Source organism: Periophthalmus magnuspinnatus, chromosome 8 (genome assembly GCF_009829125.3).
Source record: "Periophthalmus magnuspinnatus isolate fPerMag1 chromosome 8, fPerMag1.2.pri, whole genome shotgun sequence".
Classification (NCBI taxonomy): Eukaryota; Metazoa; Chordata; class Actinopteri; order Gobiiformes; family Gobiidae; genus Periophthalmus; species Periophthalmus magnuspinnatus.
Window position 1 is genome coordinate 11,138,424 of NC_047133.1, and position 24,180 is coordinate 11,162,603.

The 24,180-nt window shown below is 38.4% G+C and overlaps 1 protein-coding gene across 1 annotated transcript; it reads right to left on the minus strand.

Moving 5' to 3' along the window:
• Positions 1–1,857: 1,857 nt before the first annotated feature.
• On the minus strand, positions 1,858–23,974 carry hlfa (HLF transcription factor, PAR bZIP family member a). Its single transcript, XM_033970434.2, has 4 exons — positions 23,660–23,974; positions 19,518–19,892; positions 6,597–6,811; positions 1,858–5,949 (listed from the first exon to the last, which is right to left on the minus strand). Exons 1-4 carry the CDS (start codon positions 23,772–23,774, stop codon positions 5,734–5,736), a joined length of 921 nt encoding a protein of 306 aa, XP_033826325.1. The 5' UTR covers positions 23,775–23,974; the 3' UTR covers positions 1,858–5,733.
• Positions 23,975–24,180: the final 206 nt, after the last annotated feature.

The window sequence follows — 24,180 nt, forward strand, 5'->3', positions numbered from 1 at the left end:
GTCTGGAGTGATTATACATTAAATGGTTTAAATGTCACAAATTTCACTCACTCACTTTTCCCACTGTAACTACACAGGTGGCACAGTGGTTGAGTGGCTAAGCACTAAACAAGAAGGTTTCGGGTTTGATCCTTGTCGCCTGGGAGTTTGCATGTTTCTCCTTGTGTCTGTTTGGATTTCAGGTACTGCAGCTTACCCCATCAACCCAAAACACGCACAAATACTCTAGCTAAGGTAGTCCAATACTAGGAAAAGCGCTGCGGTGCTCCTGATGAGGTGCCCCAGCAGCTGAAAGATGGGTCAAATGCAGAGGACAGATTTCCTTAATGTTCATTTATAATCACACCTGCACCTATTTTTAATGTTTTAAATTGACCTATGCAGTTATTTGTTTTGTTTATACTGAAAAAAAGAGTCTAATACTGTCACTAGACTCTAAAGATACAACAATTAAATTTAAAAAGCTGTAAATTGACATTAGTTTCTTGCACCACTCCTTCAGATGAGTTCATTTTTCCATGATTGTTATTTAACATGTTTGCTGCATCCACCACTTAGCAAAAAATGTACACGATTTAACACTTTTTAGAATAAATTAAAACTTTTTAGAATAAATTAAAACGTTGGAACACCAAAACACAGAAAAGATTTTTTATTTTATTTATAGACACTACAAATTACAGAGAAAGAGGGCTTTACAGCACAAAGCAATGCCTGCATCCATCCATGAGATTCTCCATAAGAGCTCAATGTACAAGGTTCTATGCATTTCCAACAGTCCGCTGGTGTTGCCATGAATACAATGGTTACAAGTCTGGTGCAATGTAAGGAATAAGGAATGAGAAGTAGTTACTAGCTTGCAGTTGATCCAAATATACTGATGTTAGAATGAGTTCAGGATACTTGTGTATTTTGAGCAGGTTTAACAAGATTTATTAAGTTGATTGGACTATTTTGTTATTTTTTTTTTTTACTTAGTTTAACTTAATTTTCGTGTTTTTTGTTTTTTTTTTCTAGTTTTCTGGATATTATCTGCCAGTGGAGTTACAACTTGCAAGTCAGCTTAACCTTACTGGCAAAATGTGGGTAAAAAAAGCCTACATGTTGAAACCAGTCTTCAATTAGACCTACAAATAATAATATGTAGACAGAACAACTCAAAATAATCGATTTCGACTCACGCTAGTTCATGCAAAACATGTTAAAATCAGCTAATATCTTCAACTAGACCTACAAACTTATAAAATCAAGTCAAAACAACTCAAAATAATTAAGTAGTTCAAAATTCATTCATGAAATCTTACATTTTTTTGCTGTAACATCTCGTTTTGATGCATTTGAAACCCTGTGTAGCCTATAAGCGTGAATGGGTGAAGACGTTAACATTGCTGAGAGACTGGGGAACAGTCAGTGTATCCAAGGCACTGAACAATATGTATAGGGTTAACCTTTTTCGGTGAGGTAGAAATTACTTGACGGTGGTGAGGTAATTTTGGGATGGTTTAGTCATTGGCTTTTTCCTATGTTCATAATAATCATATATATATATAGCTATAGTCTATAAAGAAACATTTATAGTTCAAAAACCCACACAGTGTTCCATCTTTCTAGACTTTTTTTGTTCACACGACGTTCGCGCAAAGACGACAACAACGCTGGACAAGAAAAAAACAAAAAACAAAACACTACGTACACGCAAACTTTGGATCGGAAAGATTCAAACTATGGCTAGACCAGTTTAAAGTGAACACAAATGTATGGATGTCTAAAAGGGACAAAAATCTTGCACCAATTTAAAGTCGTTAATATATGCCTTTTATTTTTAGATATTGTAATATTGTTTCGCAGTGGTAAAAATAACACCATAGAAGCATCAAGTAATTTAAACAAACTTAATTTCTGACCTTGAGTAACGTGCAGTTTTCCAGGAATTCAGAAACCGTAAGTCAATATTGTGGATTTTTGGTCCACTGGAAAACGCATTTAAATGCTGTAAACATCATCAATTGTCAATAGTTTTAAATATAGATCATAGCTGTTCCTTGTGACTTCCATATATTTGTCCAAAATGCCTAAAAATCTGGCCTCATCCAAGTTCGAATCATTAGCTAAAGCCTTGCCATGACTAGCGTTGCACTACGACACTTAAACAAGGACTTGACACCAGTTAGCCATTCAGAAACTATAACTCAAAAAACTACAATTCAAAATGGCTTCCCAGTGTCCATCACTCAGGTTTAGGGACAAACTACAGCTGCGAACCGCTCACACACAAAATCCCTGTCCTTCATAGTAACGTTAGCCCGAATAAAAACGTGTTAGCAAGCCACGTTAAAGCTGTGTACAAAGAAGCTTGCTGTGATGGTGATTTTTGTACGGAAATCTTAAGTCGCCATTTTCAAAAGATTTTTAGCTGTAATATAGCACGCATAATCGTTGGTACATTTTTTGATGTTATGTGACCACCGTAGATACAAAATGAACAACAATCTCTTAAGTTCTGCTAAAATTAGCTTCGTATGGCAACCTCAAAGGAACAAAACTCAGAATTCATTGTATAAATATCTCAGTGATAAGATAATTAGCATTTATTTTAGCATTAGCAAGTTTCTTTTTTTTTTGGCAGCTTAGGGTTTCCGTACAACAGGTACATTCTTACCCTCTTCCTTTACCCATTTGCCGGATTAAAGTTTACGCTATTGTGCGTGAGGGTGGTCGTATGAGTACATGTTTTAATGCCCCAGAAAGTTTATTTTTGTGTAAAACTAAGCTAAGTATATAGACAGAATACTAAAATACCTCTATATGTACTGCTATAGTATTTTCTATTATATTTTTTCTGTTCTGATCTGTTGTGCCTTTAAAATACATAAATGTGTAGGAAAAATACTGTACAGAAAGACGATTTATATAAACATATTTTTGTAACCAATATAATTCTCTATATTGTGAATTTTGGTCTAGTTGAGATAGGGTTAACCACAGTATCGGACAACACCATCCAACTCTTAACATTTTTGTCACATCTTTTACATTCATACAGCCATCTGAGAGAGACAAGGCGACGAAAACAACGCTAAAAACGCAGAGACTTACAGTTTCTAAAAAATAAAACTGCCGATTCATAGGCTAATAATTAGAGTAATCATAACCATGCTAACTGTGAGCAGAACATAAACAAAAATATTATCAACAACTTTTTGCCAAAGAATAGCATTTATGGAGATTTTAAAGGGACGGTGGCAGTTTTGAGCGGGTTCTTTTGAATAGCTAAAGGCTGCATCTTGTGTTAGCTTAGCCGTGCGAGTTGATGCCGTTTGCATTACAAAATAAACCGTTGTCCAGACAAAAAAAACAATATACTTTAAAACTGTGTATGTGGTAACGTTAGCGATTAGCAGTGTCGCTGATAGCATATTTTGCTAGTCCAATTATTGCGCAAAAAACATTAAATAGAAAAACTGTCACATTATTGTAAAGCTAGAAGAAAAAACAGACAGAAAATACCAAAAATCGGATTTCGGAAACCAATTCAAAACTTTCCAAACCGTCCCTTTAAGTCTGAAACAAGGAAGAAGCTAAACATGGACAGTAGTAATATCAATACTAACAATTATATCAACAGAATATATATTTATATATATAAAAAAACAACAATCTTCCATCTGAGAAATAAAAGGTAGATAAATACGATGCAGAGGAACTATTTTTTTCTTTTTGAGCGTGAAAACATTGCACCGGTTCAGATTGTGAGACACGCATTAGTGCAGAATTAACAAGACGACAGACAGTGGGAGGAACACTGCAACAAAGATCGAAATGAGTTAAAATGACTTGAGTTTTTTAAATAATTCTGACTAGTTTTGAATAATGTGTTTTTTAAGTGTATATTAATTGACTTTAAGTATTTTTGATTTGATGTGACATTCGCAATTGTCCGTATCAAGGCGACGTAATCTGCCGACAAGAACTGAGACTTTTTTCCCACAGTTCCACCACTTAAAATATCTTACACCAGTCAGAAATATCAACTTTTAACTACGCAAAAGTACTTCAGAATTCAGAATTCAAGTCATTTCAACTGTTGCAGTGAGGTTGTAAGTGTGAAATTGTGTGAGTAAAGAAGAATTTTTGGATTATTGCTCAGTGTTGAGGCTGAGTACCCCGAACGCTGGTTTTTCAGATTGCACATGTCAAAATTAAGCTCTTTGTATAAATATTTTTGGGGTTGTTGAAAGAAAGAAGTCGAGTAAAGGAGAAGCAAGTGAGTGAAGGGGGTTATGGTTCAATTTTTACAGTGTACAATGAATGATGTTTTACATAGACATGGTGAATCGTGAAAGAAACAAGCACTTTATATTATCAAAACAGCATCAAAAAGTGCTTCGTAATCAAGATTAATGGTTTAGATAGAAAACACTGACAAAAGCATATATTTACAGCTATTGTAGTCCACGTACTTGCTCCTCCTTTAACGACAGGACCGTGTAGTTTAGAAACATGTTAATACAGAGACAGAGACAGCCAGAGGGAGTAGGTCCAAACATCACGTAGAAAATGGTACACACCGTAAAAACGTATCTCTGAATTTGTTAAAATGACTTGAATTTCAACAATTTGAGTAGTTTTGACTAGTTTTTTTTGGTTCGGTCGGTTTCTTTATTACTAATTCTCAGCGCAACAGCAGAGTTTTTTTTAAATTTCAAAGCAATTTCTGCCAACGAGATAAGATTTTTAAAGTGAATTTCAAGTGGAATTGTGTTAAAACAAGAAATATAGACCAATGAACGCTGTCAAAACTACTAAACTACTCAAGAATTCAAGTGGTTTTAACTCAGTAATAGTTTTTACGGTGCATTTCGTGTATCTGACAGTGCAAAGAGATAGAGAAAGAGGAGGAGGGTTAAGCAGTGATGTGATTGGCTGGTGCATGAGAGGGTTGGCTCATCGGGACTCCTCACAGTACAATAGTGGGAAGTATGCATGTGTAAATATATATATACCATCTATGCATATACTTAGAACAATGTGTACAGAAAAAAACAAGGGTCAAAGCTTATGGTAAAGTCAAAAATGACACTAAAAATACCAGATTTATAACAAGGGAGCGGGTTTTTACACTGCAAAATACGTAATGTCTACATGAGCTTGAATTCGTATTGAGTAGTTTTAATTGTAGTTAGTCTAACATAGTTTTTGGAGTAAAGGCACCTATATATATATATATCTACAGAAGGAAGGGGATTGGATCAACAAACGTGTCAAGTTACTCTTTTCAAATCACGTCTTTGGTGTTGAATAATGGCACCACTTGCTGAAGCTGTTGTGAAAAAATGATTCCACTTTTGTTTATACTGACAGACAAGAAGATGAACTTTGTGTCAGTTTTTGTTTCATGTGGATCGGCCCAATAATTACAGAGATATTAACCATAAACCAGTTCTCCAACTCTGTAATCTGACAGTTAAACGGCAAATTCCACCATAGAGTTCTAACCCGTCCTCCAGCTCAGTATAAACTAAACTAAACTAAAACTACTCAAATCAACTTCTAAATTCAAGTCATATTAACACATGTAGTCATTCTTTTACAGTGTAGGGGTTGATTTATGTCAGGGTTAGGCAGTGCCACCAAAAAGAAGCACATTGTCCTTCAAAAAACATGGGGGAGCAATGGTGGTATTTGGGACTGACAGGGGCGGACAGGGGCGGACAGGTGAGGGTAAGTATGGCTTCACAGGGGGCCGTGCCGAGCTTCGTATTTGGCCACAACGTTTTTGCAGCGGCCGAGCTCTTTGCGCAGATCGGCGACCTCCACGCGCAGGGCGGCGTTCTCCTTCTCGAGGAATGCGGCGCGGATGGCGATCTGGTTTTCTTTGAGGCGGCGAGCGTCTCGGGAGCGTTTGGCGGCCACGTTGTTCTTTCTGCGACGGGCCCAGTACTTATCGTCCTGAGAAGGGTAGTGAGAGAGAGAGGGGCAGGTATTAGTGGTGCTAATAATACTTTTTCTTAAAAGCTTTTCAGTATCCTAACCAATCACTCACTGCTCACTGGGACCAGGCGATATGTTAAAACAATTCATCTCTTTATAATTGCCATTTAAAACAAAAAAAATTATCACGCTTTCTTCTTAAGTGTGAACTCTGATTCAAACCACATGCTTTTATCAACAGAGGACTGGCTCTTTCCATAAAAAAAGACCCATTCTCAAAATATTAACTGTAACAAAAAAAATTAATAAATAAAAATGGATACATAAATTAAAAATGTAATTTAAAAAGGATATTAAAACATAATAATAATAATAATAATAATAATAATAATAATAATAATAATAATAATAATAATAATAATAATAATAATAATTCCCCTTATTGTGTTAAAATATTAACCTTGATCATGAAAAAGTGCGGTAACCATATTTGTCATAAACATAAAGTGCTTTTTTTAAAATAAGTAAAAAAAACAGACAGATTTAACTTCGTTGTTTGCTATGGATCAGACCTGGACGACTGAGGGTCTACACAGACAATAATAATAATAATACCTAAATAATGACATAATAAAATGAATAAATCCTATGTCATGGCTCAGTACCTTGAGGTCCTCGGGGATGAAGACTTTGCGGGCTTTCTTGATCATTGGCTGTGGTTTCAGTTCTTCTGCGGTGAACTTGCGCTTGCGTGGGTCAAACATCTCCTGTCCGGGCACGCTGGACAGAGCCAGGTCGGCCGGGTCCGGCTCGTAGGTGATGGGCACCTGAATGGACTCCGGGTCGATGGGGCTGGGGGTGTCCCGAGCAGAGGGCAGTGCTGTGGGGAGAGGAGGATGAACCAGTGAACCAGTGAACCATTGTACATTCCACTGATGAAACTACTGCACATTGCATCAGGTTTGTGAAGCTGTAGTGTATTGTTTTGTCATGATTTTGTATATAGACTTGTGGGCTGAACATTTCACAAAATCTTACAGCTAACCATAAGGAGGGTTCAAACATGGCCTGGGAGAGATCACTAGATTACTCAAACATGCATGGATAACATCTAAATCTCCTGCTGTACTTATGCTTAAAGATGCCCCTGTGTAACATTTCTGGTAGACGGTCAGTTTCCATGGAGATCTGATTGTCTTACCTGTAATGTTGTGCAATATTTTTTCAGTACAGCACTAAGCTTTTCTATCTCCATCAAAACACGCGGGCCACATTACGGGTCAGATCTGTGGAAAGTGAGCGCCCTCACAGCACGTATTTTTTTTTGCAATTAAAACACATGCTATCAACTAAATGCGAGCTAGATAATTTTACGTATTACCAACAGATGTCATTTTGAGAGCTGAATAAGCAAGATTAGTCAAACATAAATCAAAAACATATCACCGGGTTTGTTTTTGTTGAGTGAAGAGCATTACAGTATTGCTAAATAATGCAATTTTGAAGCATAAAGAGCCATAACAATTGTACAAAATATTTTCTGAGGTGGAACTCGTTGAGAATCACTACAGGCTTGACTGAAAGCCTTTGGTTCCCTGTGGAGAGGTCCCAGTGGGGGTCCTCTGTGACATTATGTGACGACAATGACAGACAATACTTTAATACGACGAGAAAAGGTCAAACCCATTATAGCCATAAAACCAGCGGCGGTTTTACTCAAAAATCACATGTTTCTTTCAAAGGTAACAACCATTTTTTTAGGTCAAAGATGTCACACAGAGACCTGCAACTGTGACCTGACCCTCTCGTTAGCATGCTCTTCTACTCTTCTTCATCCTCTGCTACATCCGGCATCTCCATCTCTCGTCAGCATCTTCTTTTTCATCTGACGCTCTCCTCTGCATCCTCTTCTTCTTCTGACCCTCTCCTCAGCTTGCTCTTCTTCAACTGACCTTCTCCTCTGTATCGTCTTCTTCATCTGACCCTTGCCTCTGCATCCTCTTCTTCATCTGACCCTCTCATCTGCATCCTCTTCTTCATCTGACCCTCTCATCTGCATCCTCTTCTTCATCTGACTCTCTCCTCAGCATCCTGTTCTTCCACTGACCCTTTCCTCTTCATCCTCTGCTCCATCTGACCGTCTCCTAGTCTAGTCTAATGTTAAATCCATTTCCTATTCTTCACTCTGACCACCAGAAGGCGCTGTAGGACCACGTTTAGCCCCTGGACCCTCCTCTCTCTGTGCCCCTCCTCTGTTCCTCTCTCTGGACAAACTTGTGATGTTTTCTAGTCAGCTGATTTCAAAGACAAAAGATACTATCACAAAGTCAGCTGCCTGCCCTCAAGACACTGAGAACTATTTAACTATATCTTTGAAGAAGGACAGGAAATTTGGGATTTTTTTTTTTTTTTTTTTTGCAGTTTTTCTAACAAATATTATATTATATTAGAGATTAGATTTGCCTTTTATTTTTAGTCTCAAATTCACATTTTTAGCCCATTTAGCATTAACATTTGAGAGAAGACTATGAATCTGACCAAACTACAGCCAGTACAAATACAGCTACTACTATAACTTATAAAACAGATACTACAGGTACTACTACTGGTACTACTACTATTGCTACTACTACAGGTACTACTATAATACCTCTGTTACTGCAAGATCTGCACTTTACACATTTTTTACATAATTTTGAACAACTATTTACTTTTTCCACTCTGAGAATCTGCTCCAGGACAAGAATGTTCCCTCAAGAAACAAACAGGAAGTCAACGTCCTGCCTCGTCCTGCACACACTCCAGATACTCCCAACTCGTCTGCCACTACGGCAAAGTGGCTGAGTCAAGAAACTTGGAACAAGAAGGTTCCAAGTTCAACCTCCCGGGCCTGACCCTGTGTCTGTGTGGGTTTCCTCTGGGCACTCTCGTTTCCCTCATCAAGTCAAAACAAGCATCATAGGTCAAATCCTCCATAAATAGAGGATTAAAGTAGCTCTGAACAAGATTAGCTCAAGATTTGGAGATGGGCCCCACTGCTCCTGACAGGTTTGACCCACAGAGATTGAAGGATGGGTCAAATGCAGAGGACAAATTTCCCTACAGGGACAATAAAGTGCTGCTGCTTACTGCTACTACTACTGCTTACTACTACTACTTGCATTCTTTTGCAGATATCTTGTTCCTTCTGGAGTACCAGGATTTGAAATATAGGCTCAAATAATCTGATCCTTTCATAAAATCCGTTTAAAACCTGGATTAAGAAATAACACCCTTCTCTGTGCTTTTCGGTAATTGTCCATCTTTAAACCTTTTTCCATGTATTATGTGAGCAGCACTTAATAACTCCTGTGGAAAAGGAGTTATTAAAAAATTAACCACAATTAAACTGAAATCATAGTTTGAATTTAATTGGAAAAAACAAATAAAAAAAACTGTAATTATTTAGTTTATGTAAAGAGCCAAGCGTTCCTGTGTCTCCATGGGGATTTATGCTAAAAGCTGCAAAGTTTATAAGCAGTATATAGTTTTTCGCAACTTTCAGAGACCAGAGCAGAGATTTGCCATCACGGTAATACTAACAACAACCAGCATGCTAACACACACTTCCTGAACACTTCGGGTACAGGACTTTTAATATAACTAAATGCAGTTAATTATATCGCAGTAATTTTGTTTTCACAGTATCTTTTTTCATGCTGTCCTAAATTTGATGAATCAGAAACATCTTTGAGATACTAATTTGTGTCATTTTCACCAATCTTCATATGTCTTAGTTGTTGTGACACTGCAGGGGACAGCGCTGATCTCTCCGTGCCCTTTCACCTAGGACTTTTAGTATCGGAGTTCACTGGTGCAAAATGGCCGCCACGTACTGTAAGCCTCTTAAAAGTCTAAACTGGACCGACCCAGAGCAGAAAATATCTCCAGGACACTTCAGGAGACAGTTAAATTTACGTCACCTTTGTTGAACATTCAAAAGATACATATATTTTACTTTGAATTATTAATCGCTATGGCAACGGTCCTAACTTTTTGTCATTCTGAAACCCATGCATAGGACTATATCAGTGTATCTTATGAGAAAGATCTGCTCTCCATGGACATGTAATTACTTTGCCTGGAATGTTCCACAGTATGTACCAGCATCACCTGCTTATCTCCATGGAGACAAGCAGGTGATGCCACCAAGCCAAGTTACAGGTCAGATCTGTGGAGATGCGTGTCAGCTGACAGTAAAAATTATGGGGTTTCAGTGTATTTCATTATGACCAATGGAAACAATAATTTAATAAAACATGTATCTCAGGCTGTGGCCTAGTTTAGTCCTGGTTTAGTCCTAGTTTAGTCCTGGTTTAGTCCTAGTTTAGTCGTGGTTTAGCCTAAGTTTAGTCGTGGTTTAGCCTAAGTTTAGTCCTTGTTTAGCCCTAGTTTAGTCCTTGTTTAGCCCTAGTTTAGTCCTGGTTTAGCCCTAGTTTAGTCCTGGTTTAGCCCTAGTTTAGTCCTGGTTTAGTCCTGGTTTAGTCCTAGTTTAGTCCTGGTTTAGCCCTAGTTTAGCCCTAGTTTAGTCCTGGTTTAGTCCTGGTTTAGTCCTGGTTTAGTCCTGGTTTAGTCCTGGTTTAGTCCTGGTTTAGCCCTGGTTTAGTCCTGGTTTAGCCCTAGTTTAGCCCTGGTTTAGCCCTAGTTTAGCCCTAGTTTAGTCCTAGTTTAGCCCTGGTTTAGCCCTAGTTTAGCCCTAGTTTAGCCCTAGTTTAGTCCTAGTTTAGCCCTAGTTTAGCCCTAGTTTAGCCCTGGTTTAGTCCTAGTTTAGTCCTAGTTTAGTCCTAGTTTAGCCCTAGTTTAGCCCTAGTTTAGCCCTAGTTTAGTCCTAGTTTAGCCCTAGTTTAGCCCTAGTTTAGCCCTAGTTTAGCCCTAGTTTAGTCCTAGTTTAGCCCTGGTTTAGCCCTGGTTTAGCCCTGGTTTAGCCCTAGTTTAGCCCTAGTTTAGTCCTGGTTTAGCCCTAGTTTAGTCCTGGTTTAGCCCTAGTTTAGCCCTGGTTTAGCCCTAGTTTAGACCTGGTTTAGTCCTAGTTTAGTCCTGATTTATCCCTCGCCTTATATTGACTTACTAAGGTACTTGTTAACCTGCTGGTATAACGTGACCCTAAAACTGTTGCAATTCATTGTAAGCCGGTTTTCTCATGCACTTTGAGCCTATCCCGTGTTTGAGCTGAAGATAACACTGGTCACTATCTGCCTCCATAAAACCTACACTGGACTTTGAGTTTAACAGAAATAACTTCACTGTGTTGACACAACGATCCGGGAAAAAATATCCGATTACAATTTTTATAACATTGCGAGTGATAAGATTTATGCTATTTATGTTTTAATAAGATGATTCTGTTCAAATTTAACATTTTAAACACTGACAATCTAATACAAGAATCACATTTCAATTGTGTTGTGTTTCCACTCAAAGCTCTTAACGTCAAAGAACCACTGACCCATTCAACCTTGGGATCAGTGGACAAATGCTCTACCAACTAAGCTACTGTTGCCCTGTCCTATTGTCTCGTGTTGTATTTTATTTTATTTTAATTCAAACGAAACTATAAAATGCACAAAATACTCTTAAAAAAATATATGACTCACAAAAAATATTTATAAATATGTCTCTAACAGTCAAATAGACAAATTGCTGGGTTTCAGACGACATTGGAACATTTCATAGGCCAATAATATTTAATACAGATGGGTGCAGCTAAAATTAATGACTTAATTAAAATTCATAAACAGTGAGTTCTTGGGTCTAATGAGGAATAATGATCAGGTTCAACATTTGTGCATTTACCTTTTGTATATTTCATGCCAAGTACAACGTAAACATTAGGGAAACTCATCTATCGCCCCCTTCTGGGAGTATCACATCATCACACTTTACAATCAGAAAACCGCCTAAAGTGACTAATCGATACGTGATCATGATTATCCGGACTGTACACAGACTGATAACGCCACGTGAAGTTATATCTCAAACGCAGAGCTCTACAAACATGTTCTGAAGTGTCCCTCTGTGTCAGATGCCCTCCCTGTGTCTCCATGAGGTCTTATTCTGCGTAAAAGCTGCTAACCCTGTAGTTTAGACCTGAAATACATGGGATTCTTGTATTGGCTTATCAGCTTCAAGTCTCCTCTCAAACGTTAAAGCTTCTGCGGGTGTTTACAATGTGAACTCTGAACCGAATCCTGATTTTTAAACATAAATGGCAATCCCAAAATCGTGCAGTCCTAGAAAACGTCCAATGCCCCGTGCTCCCGTTTACTCCAGTCTTCTCCTGTTTACTCCTGTTTACTCCTGTCTCCTCCTGTCTGCTCCTCTAGTCCAAGTCCTCTGTCCCCATGAGACCCCCCCATAAGCCCCCCATAACCCCATAGTTGAGTGCATTCTGAACATAGTGTCCTGGGGTCATCTCTCGCTCCACAAACTACACTGTAAAAACATGTCAAACCAACACAGGCTTGAATGACCTCGACTGAGAATCTTAATTATCTTGTTTTGACATATTTATTTATTTATAGTTTCATTTTAGTTCTAGTTTTAACCTGCTTAGACAGATTTCAAAGTTATCTACAAATGCGATTGGCCTACCTAAAAAAACAACAACAACACTGAAATACATATATATAAAAAACAAGCAGCTCAAAATAACTTTACTGTGTGCTGTCCGCATCTAATTATAAAGCGCTTTATAGTCCGATAATCAGGAAGTGTGCATTAGCAGGCTAGTTGTTGTTAGCTGTCACTGCAAAACTCTCTAAAACTTGGGAAAAGAGCTTATAAACTCATTGTTGTGAATAATTTGGATGCTCTGAATGCTGAAGTTAAGTGAGGAATTTGGACCACTGTAAACCTTTTAAAATGAACAGTATTTTCATTGTGTATTATTATTCGCAGTATTCCATTTCCTGATCTATTTCTCTGTAACTACATCAGTCTTTCCTTTCTGTCTGCGCATGAGGCTGCGAGTTTCTATGGAGCAGCAGGACTTGAGTACAGCAGCTGAAGGGGGCGGAGCCGGGGCTGCTCTGAGCGCGCTCAGTAGACGCTGGTTTGCGCAGACATAGAACAACACTGAGATCACATGACACGAGCACGCCAAAGTCCACGTGAGGGAGAGAGAAGGGACAAACTGTGTACAGGAGAAAGAGAGGAGAAAGGGAGGGAGAGATGGAGGGAGAGAGGAGGGGCAAACTGTGCAGGGGAAATAGAGGAGAGAAGAAGGGAGGGAGAGAGGGATGGATGGACAGAGGGAGTAGGGACAAACTGTGTACAGGGGGAATACAAGAGGGGGAAAAGAGACACGGAGAGGAAGAAGGGAAGGGACAAACTACGTACACGGGACGAGAGATGAGAGGAGAGAGAAAGGATAAAATATATAAAAAGGAAGAGAGGAGGGAGGGAGGAGAGGATGGAGGGAAAGAGGGAGAGACAAACTGTGCTGGAGTTGTAGGCTAGAGGGGCAAAGAGAGCAGCAGACACTACTAAACGTGAAGTACAACAACATATCGTAAACTGTACTGTATGTAAAACAGAGATCGACCAATACGTTTATCTCTCACGGCTGATACCGATCCAGACTGGCCGATACGTAGAGCCGATTTGAGTACTTTTACACGATATGATCTCATCTGAATTCAGTACAAACTCATTCACAACCTACAAATTGGATAAAAGTGCTCATGGGATGCATTTCTCTGCATATTTAGACAGCTGGTTGGGCCAAACAAAATATCGGCCTGTACTGGGGGTTTAAGGTCGATAGCCGATACGCAAAAAAGTGCAAAAATCAAGCCGATATATCAGCCAACCGATATATCAGGTCTATTTTTAATTTTAAAACAGCCTTATTCCATTATGTCTAATCAGCAGATGCTTCATTACAATTTACTACCAATGCAACTGCTTTTCCAATTCAAATCAAACCCTGGAACTTGTGGAATTTCCGTATCTATTTCGATTCATTCACAGGTTTTTATGTCCAAAAATACCTTGAATAACATGCTTTTTTTTACTGTGAGAAGGTTCGCCTCTCCACAGATCTGGCCTGTAACTCTGCCTGGTGACGTCGCCTGCTTGTTTCCATGGCGATAGATACGTTTAATGCTATATTTGTTCAGGTGAATTCAGACGGAAACACAAGAAACCGGTTTGACTAAAGGTTATGGATGTTTACCGAAAAAACAATCTATATGTCTATGTGTCAGATGCCCTCCCAGCTTCCTGTATCCCTCTCAAGATTCCCACCCATTCTGTTGCTATATCCCTGTGTGCCAGATGTGCTCCCGTCCTCTTATATCCCTGTGTGTCGGAATAAAACATAATATTACTTCTGGTTTGCCTGCAGCTCCATGTGACACAGGGTCTAATCACATCCATGAAAAGAGTGTCTGACGTTGGGCTTTTGTGTGAGAACAGCCCTGGTTCATGTTCAGGACTGGATGTATCCACTCAAACACACGTCTCCGCTCTGCACATGTGGACTCATTGAGCGCACTGTTCCCAGCGTCACGTGCACTGTCGCGCTTCACATGCACTCTCGCGCTTCACGTGCACTCTCGCGCTTACAGCCTTTAGACTTAGAACCAAAAAGGGAATTTTTTTTTGCAAGATCAGAAAATTTTCTTTTTAACAATTTGGGAAAAAATATATATTCGTATTTGCAATTTTTCGAAGAGCAGATTTTGCAATATGTATGTTTTAAAATCCATCTTCAGTTTCAAAACATGTCCTGGAGAGTTCACATTTGATAGCAGCTCAGATTTCAGTCTCCAAAGAGATTCTATGCAGCAACCCTTTGTGATAGACTTAAAGCTGCACTGTGGAACTTTTTCTGCAGTCTAATCGTCTCCCTCGAGATGTTTTCCCTTTGCCTCAATGTTCCACAGTATGGCATTAAACGTATTTAACTTGCCAGGTATTTTTATTATTTTTATTTATTTGCTCAAAAAATACCTTGAAAAATGCGAATTCTTACAGTGAGCAGTGTCGCCTCTCCATAGACTTGACATGTAACTTGTTCCTGTTGGTGTCACCGCTTGTCTCCATGGAGATAGATACGTTTAATGCCATGCTGCGGAACTGTGGGCTACAACTTCATGTATTTCTTTCATTCGAGTGGTTGCCCTAAACAAAATATCGAACGAAAGTTGGATTAAGGTCAGTTTCCTAAAATACTAATTCCTCTGTGTCTATTACTGAAAACAACAGGCCCCCCATTTGAAATTCACTGTTTTTGAAAGAAATATCCAAACGTATGATCCAAATGTTGAACACTATTATTTATCCGGCTCCACAAACTTGTCATAATAATATCATGGCTTGAAGAAGACGTTTTGTGCTCGTTTCTGCTCTATAGTTATAATTCCTGACACTTGTGGATCATTATGTTGTAATTTGGCGCTGCAGAATCATGTGTATCATTGATTAAGAAAATAACGAAAGAAGTAAATACAGAGCAGTGGGCGTACGCTGATCGTGGGGAAAATGAGAGTTGATCTGCAATATTGCGTCTTGAGAATAAGCGGTTAAAGATTGCTCCAACATACAACGAACAAATCACTCCAAGAAGAACTTCAAGAGCGTAAACGAGATGGGGAAACAACTATAACATGATTAAAAACTCTGAAAAGTCGATTTTGCATAATAGGTCTGCTTTAAAGTCCTTTCATCTGACAATGGTTGCATCTTTGGGGTTGAATAACGGCACCACTTTCTTAAGCTACTGTGGAAAAAAACGATTTCGCTTTTGTCCATTTACACCGACAGAGAAGACGCTAAACTAATGTAGCTTGGCCCGGCGATTACAGAGATATTAACCATAAACCGGGTCGACAAATCTGCGATCTGGCAGTTAAACCGCAAATTCCACCTGAGTATTCTGCCTGTTCTGTGTTGCAATACACTGACATGCTCTGAAAGCCACTGCAGTTCACTGACTCCAGTACAAAGACACATGTCAGAGGGGCTTTATCTCAAACACTCGAGGAACTTGCTTCACCCTACGCTCCTGTCACCGTCACTCATCACTTTTACATTGTTTTGGGTTAAAGGTCTAAGCCGATTTCTTTTTTTAGCTTTAATAATAATAATAAAATAGTTTCCCCTTCCTCTAACAGCAGCGAGATCCTTCATTCACTTTCATTTACTTTGTCCAATAGTTTCTTTAATAATCACTGGTTAAAGGAACTGTCTGAAGCCTGCAGCGTTCATTGCTCTTATCTTTGTTCATTTTGTTCCGAATAACTGTAAAAACATCTTGTCTCCGCTCTTGTCTCTCTCACGCCACGTTCACTGCTTCGTGACCTTTGCCCTTTATCTCTGCTGTTGGCTAACTCTTTCCACAAACACAGAAAATGCGGAAAAAAAAATAAAGCCAGCAGCGCGGTTAGCTTCACCTGGAGTTTGACCCTTGACACCACTGCACTGCCTCGTCACAAATCTACAACGATTCGCTTGAGAATTAAAGCATCAGTATGTAACTTTCTGGAGGTTGACGTACTGTGGAAGGTTGTAGGCAAAAGAACTTCCCGTGGAAACAAGCAGGAAAAGACCAAAATAAGAGTCTGGTTACTGGAGAAGCAAGCCCGCTCACAGTAAGAACGCATGTTTTTATATGTTTTTCAGTGCAATAAAAACAACAAAAATTAAATTACATGCCTTCGTTTTACTTGTATTTTATTCGTGACTAAAAAGTTTCGTACTATAGCTTTAATATTTTAGAGGAAACTGAAGTCTGAACTGATAAACTACTGGAAAAATCCCATGCATTAAAAAGGTTCGATGAGAATACACTTTCTGCCCGTCTCTATGGATGTGTTATTGCTTTGCCGGGAATGTTCCCCCATATGGCATTAATCTCCTCTCCTCTTAAAAGAAGCACGACCTAACTAAGCTAATAATTGTAACTACTCGAGATAATCAAGTATAATTCAATCCGTTTAACCCCATGGAGAGAGTAGTTTTTGCAGTGTTTGCTCTGCCCTGTACTCAGACCACCTCCTTTAAGCGTTTAATTACTCAAGGGGGTGATTGGATTGAAAAGCACGACCCTCCAAAGTGCACTTAAAGCAGTGGGAGGTGAAGAGGGAGCAGGTGAGGCATTCAGGGACCTGCGTCAGATTGGGTTTAACATCTGAAAGTGTGGGATTTTTCTCTATCTAATGTTTGTGTGGACAGTTTACAAGGTAACAATGTCATCCATGCACGATAGAGTAATATAGCGATCTCTCCCGGGGCTTATTCAAACCTTTCTTACAGTTAGTTACAGGCTTGTTTCATAAATATACAAAAATATGATACAAAACTGTAATGTGACTTTACACCTGGGGACGGGAGCAAAGGGACAGGGGATTCAAGAGCGTCAAAAACAAAACTGAAACTTTAATAATTTGAATATGTTGTTTTTGGCGACTATAGCATTTTCAAAAAAGATAAAAAAAAAAAAAAAAAGGAATAAAATATCGGTGCCAAATATCAACAAAATTTTCAATATCGGACCAATACCAAATTTGATATCTCTGAAAACGAATAAACCATTCATTTTAAAAAGGTAACATGGTGGTGTAAATATGTTTTGTGTTAGCAGTTAATACACCGTAGAAGTAAAAGACACTAGAACCGCCACAGTGTTCAGCGTGAGTGTAAACCGATTAAATATGTTAATCAGGTGTATTAACACAAAACACCAGAGGCTGACCCTTTATGACTTATTATATACATGTTTTCTATACTTTGATGTGTTTGTTTCATGTTTTCTGCACTTTCATGACGATTTATAAGGATTCATCTTATAAATCGCCTGCAACCTGCTGTCTCCCGGGGTCGTCTATATAAGTGTGTACGTGTGTGTTTATCTGGGGGAAAGAAAGACGCAACCTGAGCTGAACCTGACTCTCCCTTCTCCCGCCAGAGACCTGCTCTTTTTCAGACATGTTGTTCTTCCTTTCCAGCGTTTTCCAGTTCATGTAAACGCAGAGACTTTTATTTTGAAATCCGTACTTTTATGTTGATACTCCACACCAATCCGTGAAACCAGAAGTGTGAAAAATAAGCGAGAGAGATGAGAACGCATGTTGAAAAAGAGGAAATAAAAACAGACTCAAATAGCTAAAAATCACACTTAGAAGCAACGTCTGCATGTTTACATTTGTACTTTTAATTTGGGTCATTTCATTGGTTTATAAATGACTCAAAAACAAACCCGTTAAGTTAAAAAGATATCATTATTATAGTAGTTAGCCACGTATCCTTGTGTATTATGCTTATGATTAGAGAGGATCAATATTTGGCTTGTGATAAACGCATTTATTGTTTTCAAGTTAAAATAAGCCGGCCTTTATTATCAGTACTGGAATGTGATATTATTGATTGTACCTTCAATTTGCATTTATAAGATGAGCATTAAAGTTTAGCTCGCTCTCACGCTGGAACTGTTAACATCTCAGTGAGGACAGTACACAAGTATTTGAGCTTTCTGCTTCTTATCTTAGAGGTTAAGCCTAAATTAGACACTTCTATTCCCTCGTTCGATACATATAATATAATAATAATAATAATAATAATATGAAGGTAGTCTGCCTGTATGGTTCAATATTATGGCCTATATTTGAAGCAACTTTTGTGGATTTGAGCTTTGAAAACACTTTTCAGTTTGTCGTCATATATTATTAGTAGCATTAGTATTTTTCTTATGATAAAAACACTATTACGTTGAGTTGTTATTATCACTATTTGTACTAGACGTGATTCAAATTTCAAAATGCACAATTTTTATTAAAATATAGGGCAAATATCTGTATATAGTTATAGTTAAAACTCAAAGGTTGTATAGGCAACATGTAACATTGTTTAGTTTTGGGCCTATCTTGAGTCTAATAGCGCTTTTCCTTTTATCGCAGGCTCTCGAAATTTACGTTGCGCAGGCCTCTTGCTGATTATGTACACATCTGCTGTAATAAATATTCATAGACTGATGTTATATTAATGTTCTCATAATAATCACATAAATAGTCACTGTTAACATCTGTGTGTCGCTCATTTTAGGTGCAGTAAGCTTTAAAACAGCTTTATTCTCTATGACAGTGGTTTCCAAAGTTTGAAATCAACCTTACATGAGATAATTCAATGTAATTCATTACTTTATATGATATTTGTATTCATTTTTATTGTTTAACATGTACATCTATGGAAAAAAACATGTAAATTATTATTTTGGACCCTGTGTGATCTTCCCATTGACAGAATATAACTGATTGTATTATTATTATTATTATTATTATTCATTTTTTTTACAAATAGGTAACAGTGGATGTGGCCTGTTTGGGAATTTTACAGGAAGTTCATGGATCTGAGGGGGAATAAATGCGTTTTCTGTGGAGTGAGCGATGTTTCTAGCCAAATAGTATTCACATTAGCATTACTTATTGATTACTTTGTTGTTTTAAGTAGGTTATGAAAAAAAAAAACATAATTCAGAGTTCGTAAAGAACACGGCGGCGGTTCTAGTGTTGAATGAAAACAGTAGGGAGTATTATAGCGGTTCTTACCTGGCGGGGGGCTGTGGATGCAGGTCTGACCGCCCATGTGCACTGAGGTGGTTGCGCGGCTGCTCAGGTCGACCACAGAGGGGGTGTGCGGGGTGAGGGGGGTGTGCGGGGTGAGGGGCGTGTGCGGTGGCGGCGGCGGTGGCGGGGCCTGTGACTGTGGCGCGGCAGCGTTGGACTCGCTGCGGTCCGTGTTCGCCGGAATGCCATTCTCGGACAGGAACTCCTCCAGGTCCATGTACTCCAGCTGGAAGTTGTCCCCGTCATAGGGAAGAGTCTTGTCCCAGAGGGTGGGGCCCAGGAAGGCAGACTGAGGGTGACTGGCCACGCTGCTCTCATCCTCCAACTTCTTCTCCTTCTCTTTGTCCTTCCCAAAACCTGGAACAGACAGGAACATACACTCAGTTATCAATGAAACTGTCAGTTAACTATCGAGTCCAGTGGTTTATATTTTATTTTACATTACTTTTTATTATTATTATTATTGTTATTGCTATTATGATTAATTAACTTTTTATTTATGATGTCTTATTATTATTATTATTATTATTATTAATTTATTTATTTTTTAATGTATTTTTTAAAAAAAAAAATTATTTTACCACTATATGTTGATAACCACAACATGAGGGCTATAAAGATGCATTCACACTTGCACCACCTTAACACTGGGACTAAACCCAGAACTGAACCTGGACTAAACCAGGACTAAAGCCAGAACTACACCAGGACTAAACCAGGACTAAACCAGGACTAAACCAGGACTAAACCTGAACTACACCACGGCTAAACCGGGACTAAACCAGGACTAAACCAGGACTAAACCAGGACTAAACCAGGACTAAACCAGGACTAAACCAGGACTAAACCCAGAACTAAACCAGGACTAAACCCAGAACTAAACCTGAACTACACCAGGGCTAAACTAGGATTAAACCAGGACTAAATCAAGACTAAATCAGGACTAAACCCAGAACTAAACCCAGAACTAAACATGAACTACACCAGGGCTAAACCAGGACTAAACCAGGACGATAACAGGACTAAACCAAGTCTACATGAGAATAAACCTTAGTTCAATAAGCAGTATGTAGTTCCTTTTGTGCTGTGTAATTCCTCTACTATCACTCTGTTATCCGAATGAGCTGCAGCCCTAAAACACATTTCCTACGATGCTTTGCTCCTGGAGGCGGGACTTTGGCTGTGGGTTTGTTTACATCCTGAAGGCGTTTCTATGAATGAGCTCAGAGCTGTGTAAAAGTGTCTGGGGAATAGAACCGACAACTTGTGTCTGGCAGCTGCCCCAGCATCTCCAAATGCCACAAGCTAATTATAGAAGGGATTAAGTTGAAATTGAAGACATAAATCAGCTCACAAAGGAAATTTTCAAAGTATAGTGCGATGGAAAGTCTATGGACTAAGGAACCAGGACTTAACCAGGACTAAACCAGGATTAAAATAAGTCTAAAACATGATCTAAGCAGGTCTGTTTTGAACATGGAAGAAACCAGGACTCGACTTGCTTGGATTGGAGTTTTAGAACTAAACTCAGACTAAACCAGGTCTAAACCAGGTCTGTTCTAAACAAGAACTAAATCAGAACTTAAGAAGGACTAAACAAGGTCTAAACCTAGATTCAGTCAGGACTAAACTATTTCAAAAACAGATCTAAACCAAGGACTAGACTAGAACTGCAGCAAGACTATACCAGGTCTAAAGGACTGAACCAAGACCACTAAGCCTCGTCAAAACCAAATATTAAACAAAACTAAACTCATTTGAATGCACAGTGTTCCATGGAAAAAAAAAAAAACATACAGGAGAAACCAGGGCTAAATCAGGACTAAACCAGGTACAGTCTAAACAAGCACTAAATCACAGTTTAATCAAGACTAAACTGGGACTAAAAACAGGCCTTAAGTAGTCTAAAGGAAACTAATTAAACTTGACTGAATCAAGACATCAAAAAACAGGTCTAAACAGAGACTAAATCAGGTCTAAACAAGGATTTAACCATATCTAACTCTAAAAAAGGACTAAACTAAGACTAAAACCATCTTTATTGTATCAAAAATGGTAGAAAAGCAGGACTAAACTGAGACTAAACCAGGTCCAAGTGAGGATTTCACCAGATCTAACCCTAAACAAGGACTAAACTAAGACTAAAACCATCTTTATTGTATCAAAAATGGTGCAAAAGCAGGTCTAAACCAGGTCTTTCTAAACAAACAGCACATCACAACTAGCAGGACTAAAACCAGGTCCAAACTAGGACTAAACCATGTCTAAACAAGGATTTTACTACATCTATCCCATGATTAAACCAGTCTAAAGTTTTAGTCTAAACTCAGAGCGCAAGTGTGTTCCATAGAAGAAGTTAACCACAATTAAACCAAGACAATTATTATACAACTTACAATATCAAAACCAGGTCTAAACCAGGTCTAAAGCAGGACTAAACTGGGACTAAATAAGGGCTTAACAAGATCTAACACATTCCAAAACCACAAGTGAATACCTCCCCTAGCGCACAACATAGAAACTAACTGATAAATAAACTGCATTTGCGCGTAGCCTCATATCTACTGCACAGTCTCATATGTTCCTATACATTGGTTTTTAGGTCAGCGGTGATGCTTTCGGTGACGTCGGGACGTTTCAACACTGTAAATATATCGACAAATATAGGTCACATGACACATTCAGTGCACAATCATGTCCCTGGTGAATGCATGGTTTTCTGTATGCACAATTACACACTGCAAAAAGTCAAAATATTAACTTAAATTGACTTCATTTTTCATGTTTAATGTGAGAAGTTTTGACTTGTTACAGTTTTTTTTTTTCTATATTTAATTACAATACCACTTATTAAGTCATTATAACTGATAAATATTACTTGTTGAATCACAAATATAATAATATATCTGGTAGTTGAAGCCTGATTTTTGATTTATTTAGTCATTTTGAGTATACAGGACTATTCTGAATGCTTTTTCACATAACATGCATTTTTTTCTGGTATAGTAAGTTACAGATGAGACCACCCTGATAACTCAACCTAACAACTTCAACTGTCACCACAACTAAACAAATATTTTAAAATGCACCTGTTCAATACAACACCCCATTACATCTGAATAACACCGCAAAATTAATGTTCACAAAGCCAAAATCCACATCAAGCAAACAAAATACAGTGCAGCAGAAACATCCCATTTACACCTAAAGGAACTGTCCTCTAAATGACAGACTTTAAACCATGAAGCAGATTTTTTAGATATTAAAAAAAAAGTACACTTCGGATGCAAGTCATTTTTAACTAATAAACAGACCCAATGATTAGCCAAAGTGGGTTGCGGTATTTCTTGCCATAACAACAAATGGATTATACATTCTTCTTCTTATTATTAGAAACATTTTATTGTTTTATTTATGTATTTGTATTTATGTATTTAAGTGAAAAAGCAGCCTTACTTATTTTATTTTTTTATTATTTATGTATTTATTATTATTATTATTATTATTATTATTATTAATTAATTTATTTATTTATTTATTTATTTTTACCAAACAAGTTATTTACCATTTGGAACTTTTACTATAAAGGCTATAATTTAAAGCTCGTAATCTGATTTGGTTTGTCTTTTTTAATTTTATTTCATTATTTCATTTCATTCTTTCTTTTTCCTGAATGGGCCACCTGTAAGAATCAGACTGTCAAAACAACTCAAGCGAGAAATGGCGCCGTCTATTGGAAGGAAACAGTACGACAGCAGTTTCTAACATTTAAATTGAACACGCATCAACAGTCCCAGCCAAACACAATGCAAAACGTGCAACAAACACGTTTTAGGGGGAAAAAAATTATTTTTGGAGAAGCCAAGAAAATCAAACAATCTGGAGTCACCTGACAATTATTGTGTCTGATCCAGAACTAATGAGATTATGACAAAACTCTACAAATGAATATGATTGACGTGCTCATGTTTGACTCGGACTGAAGTTTTAAAGAGGAAAACGTTTTTTGTCAATGTTTTTTCTTGAATTTGTGGTAGAAAATAGCATGGAGAGCGCGCGCGATTTAGGTGCGTATCAGCCGCGTGTCAGAAGCGACACGCGCGCAGCCTGGACGTTGAACTTACCGTCATCATGGTGGAAGGGGAGCTTCAGTGGGTTTTCCAGGAGAGATTTGAGCACGCCGTGGGTTGGCGGCAGAAACGCGGGGTTTAGAGGAAGAGGTCTGGCCATTTTCTCCATAAGTCTCCAAGGACAACTGGCGAAGAAAGATCGCAAAAGGATACTGGAGACGAACTAAAAATGCAACAAAACAATTCCTCCGCGCAGTAAAAATCTACAAATGTGTCCGCGATCCCGTGTAGCGTCGCCGGCCCCGATGCAGGAGGTGCAGACGGTGCTCCTGGATGGTTTGACAGGCTGGTTCGCTATGAGAGGGACGGGAGTGAGGGGAGCTTTGGAGCGAAGAGAGGCGAGGAGAGGGGAGGGCCAGGCGAGCGGAGGAGGAGCGCACAAGGAACGGAGAGGAAAACTAGAGGGATTGTTGCCATAGTAACTTAAATATTATAGTAACCATAGTCCATTCTGTCATGTTTTACTGTAATATTAGGCCTATACTCAAGAAATCAAGATAATCCATGAGTTTCAG

Excerpts from the sequence above, each read along its gene's own strand:
- hlfa (XM_033970434.2), bottom strand. The coding sequence starts at position 23,774 with ATGGAGAAAATGGCCAGACCTCTTCCTCTAAACCCCGCGTTTCTGCCG. Across the intron at positions 19,893-23,659 it reads CCCCTTCCACCATGATGACG|GTTTTGGGAAGGACAAAGAG; the intron begins GTAAGTTCAACG and ends TGTCTGTTCCAG. Across the intron at positions 6,812-19,517 it reads CATCCACAGCCCCCCGCCAG|CACTGCCCTCTGCTCGGGAC; the intron begins GTAAGAACCGCT and ends CTCTCCCCACAG.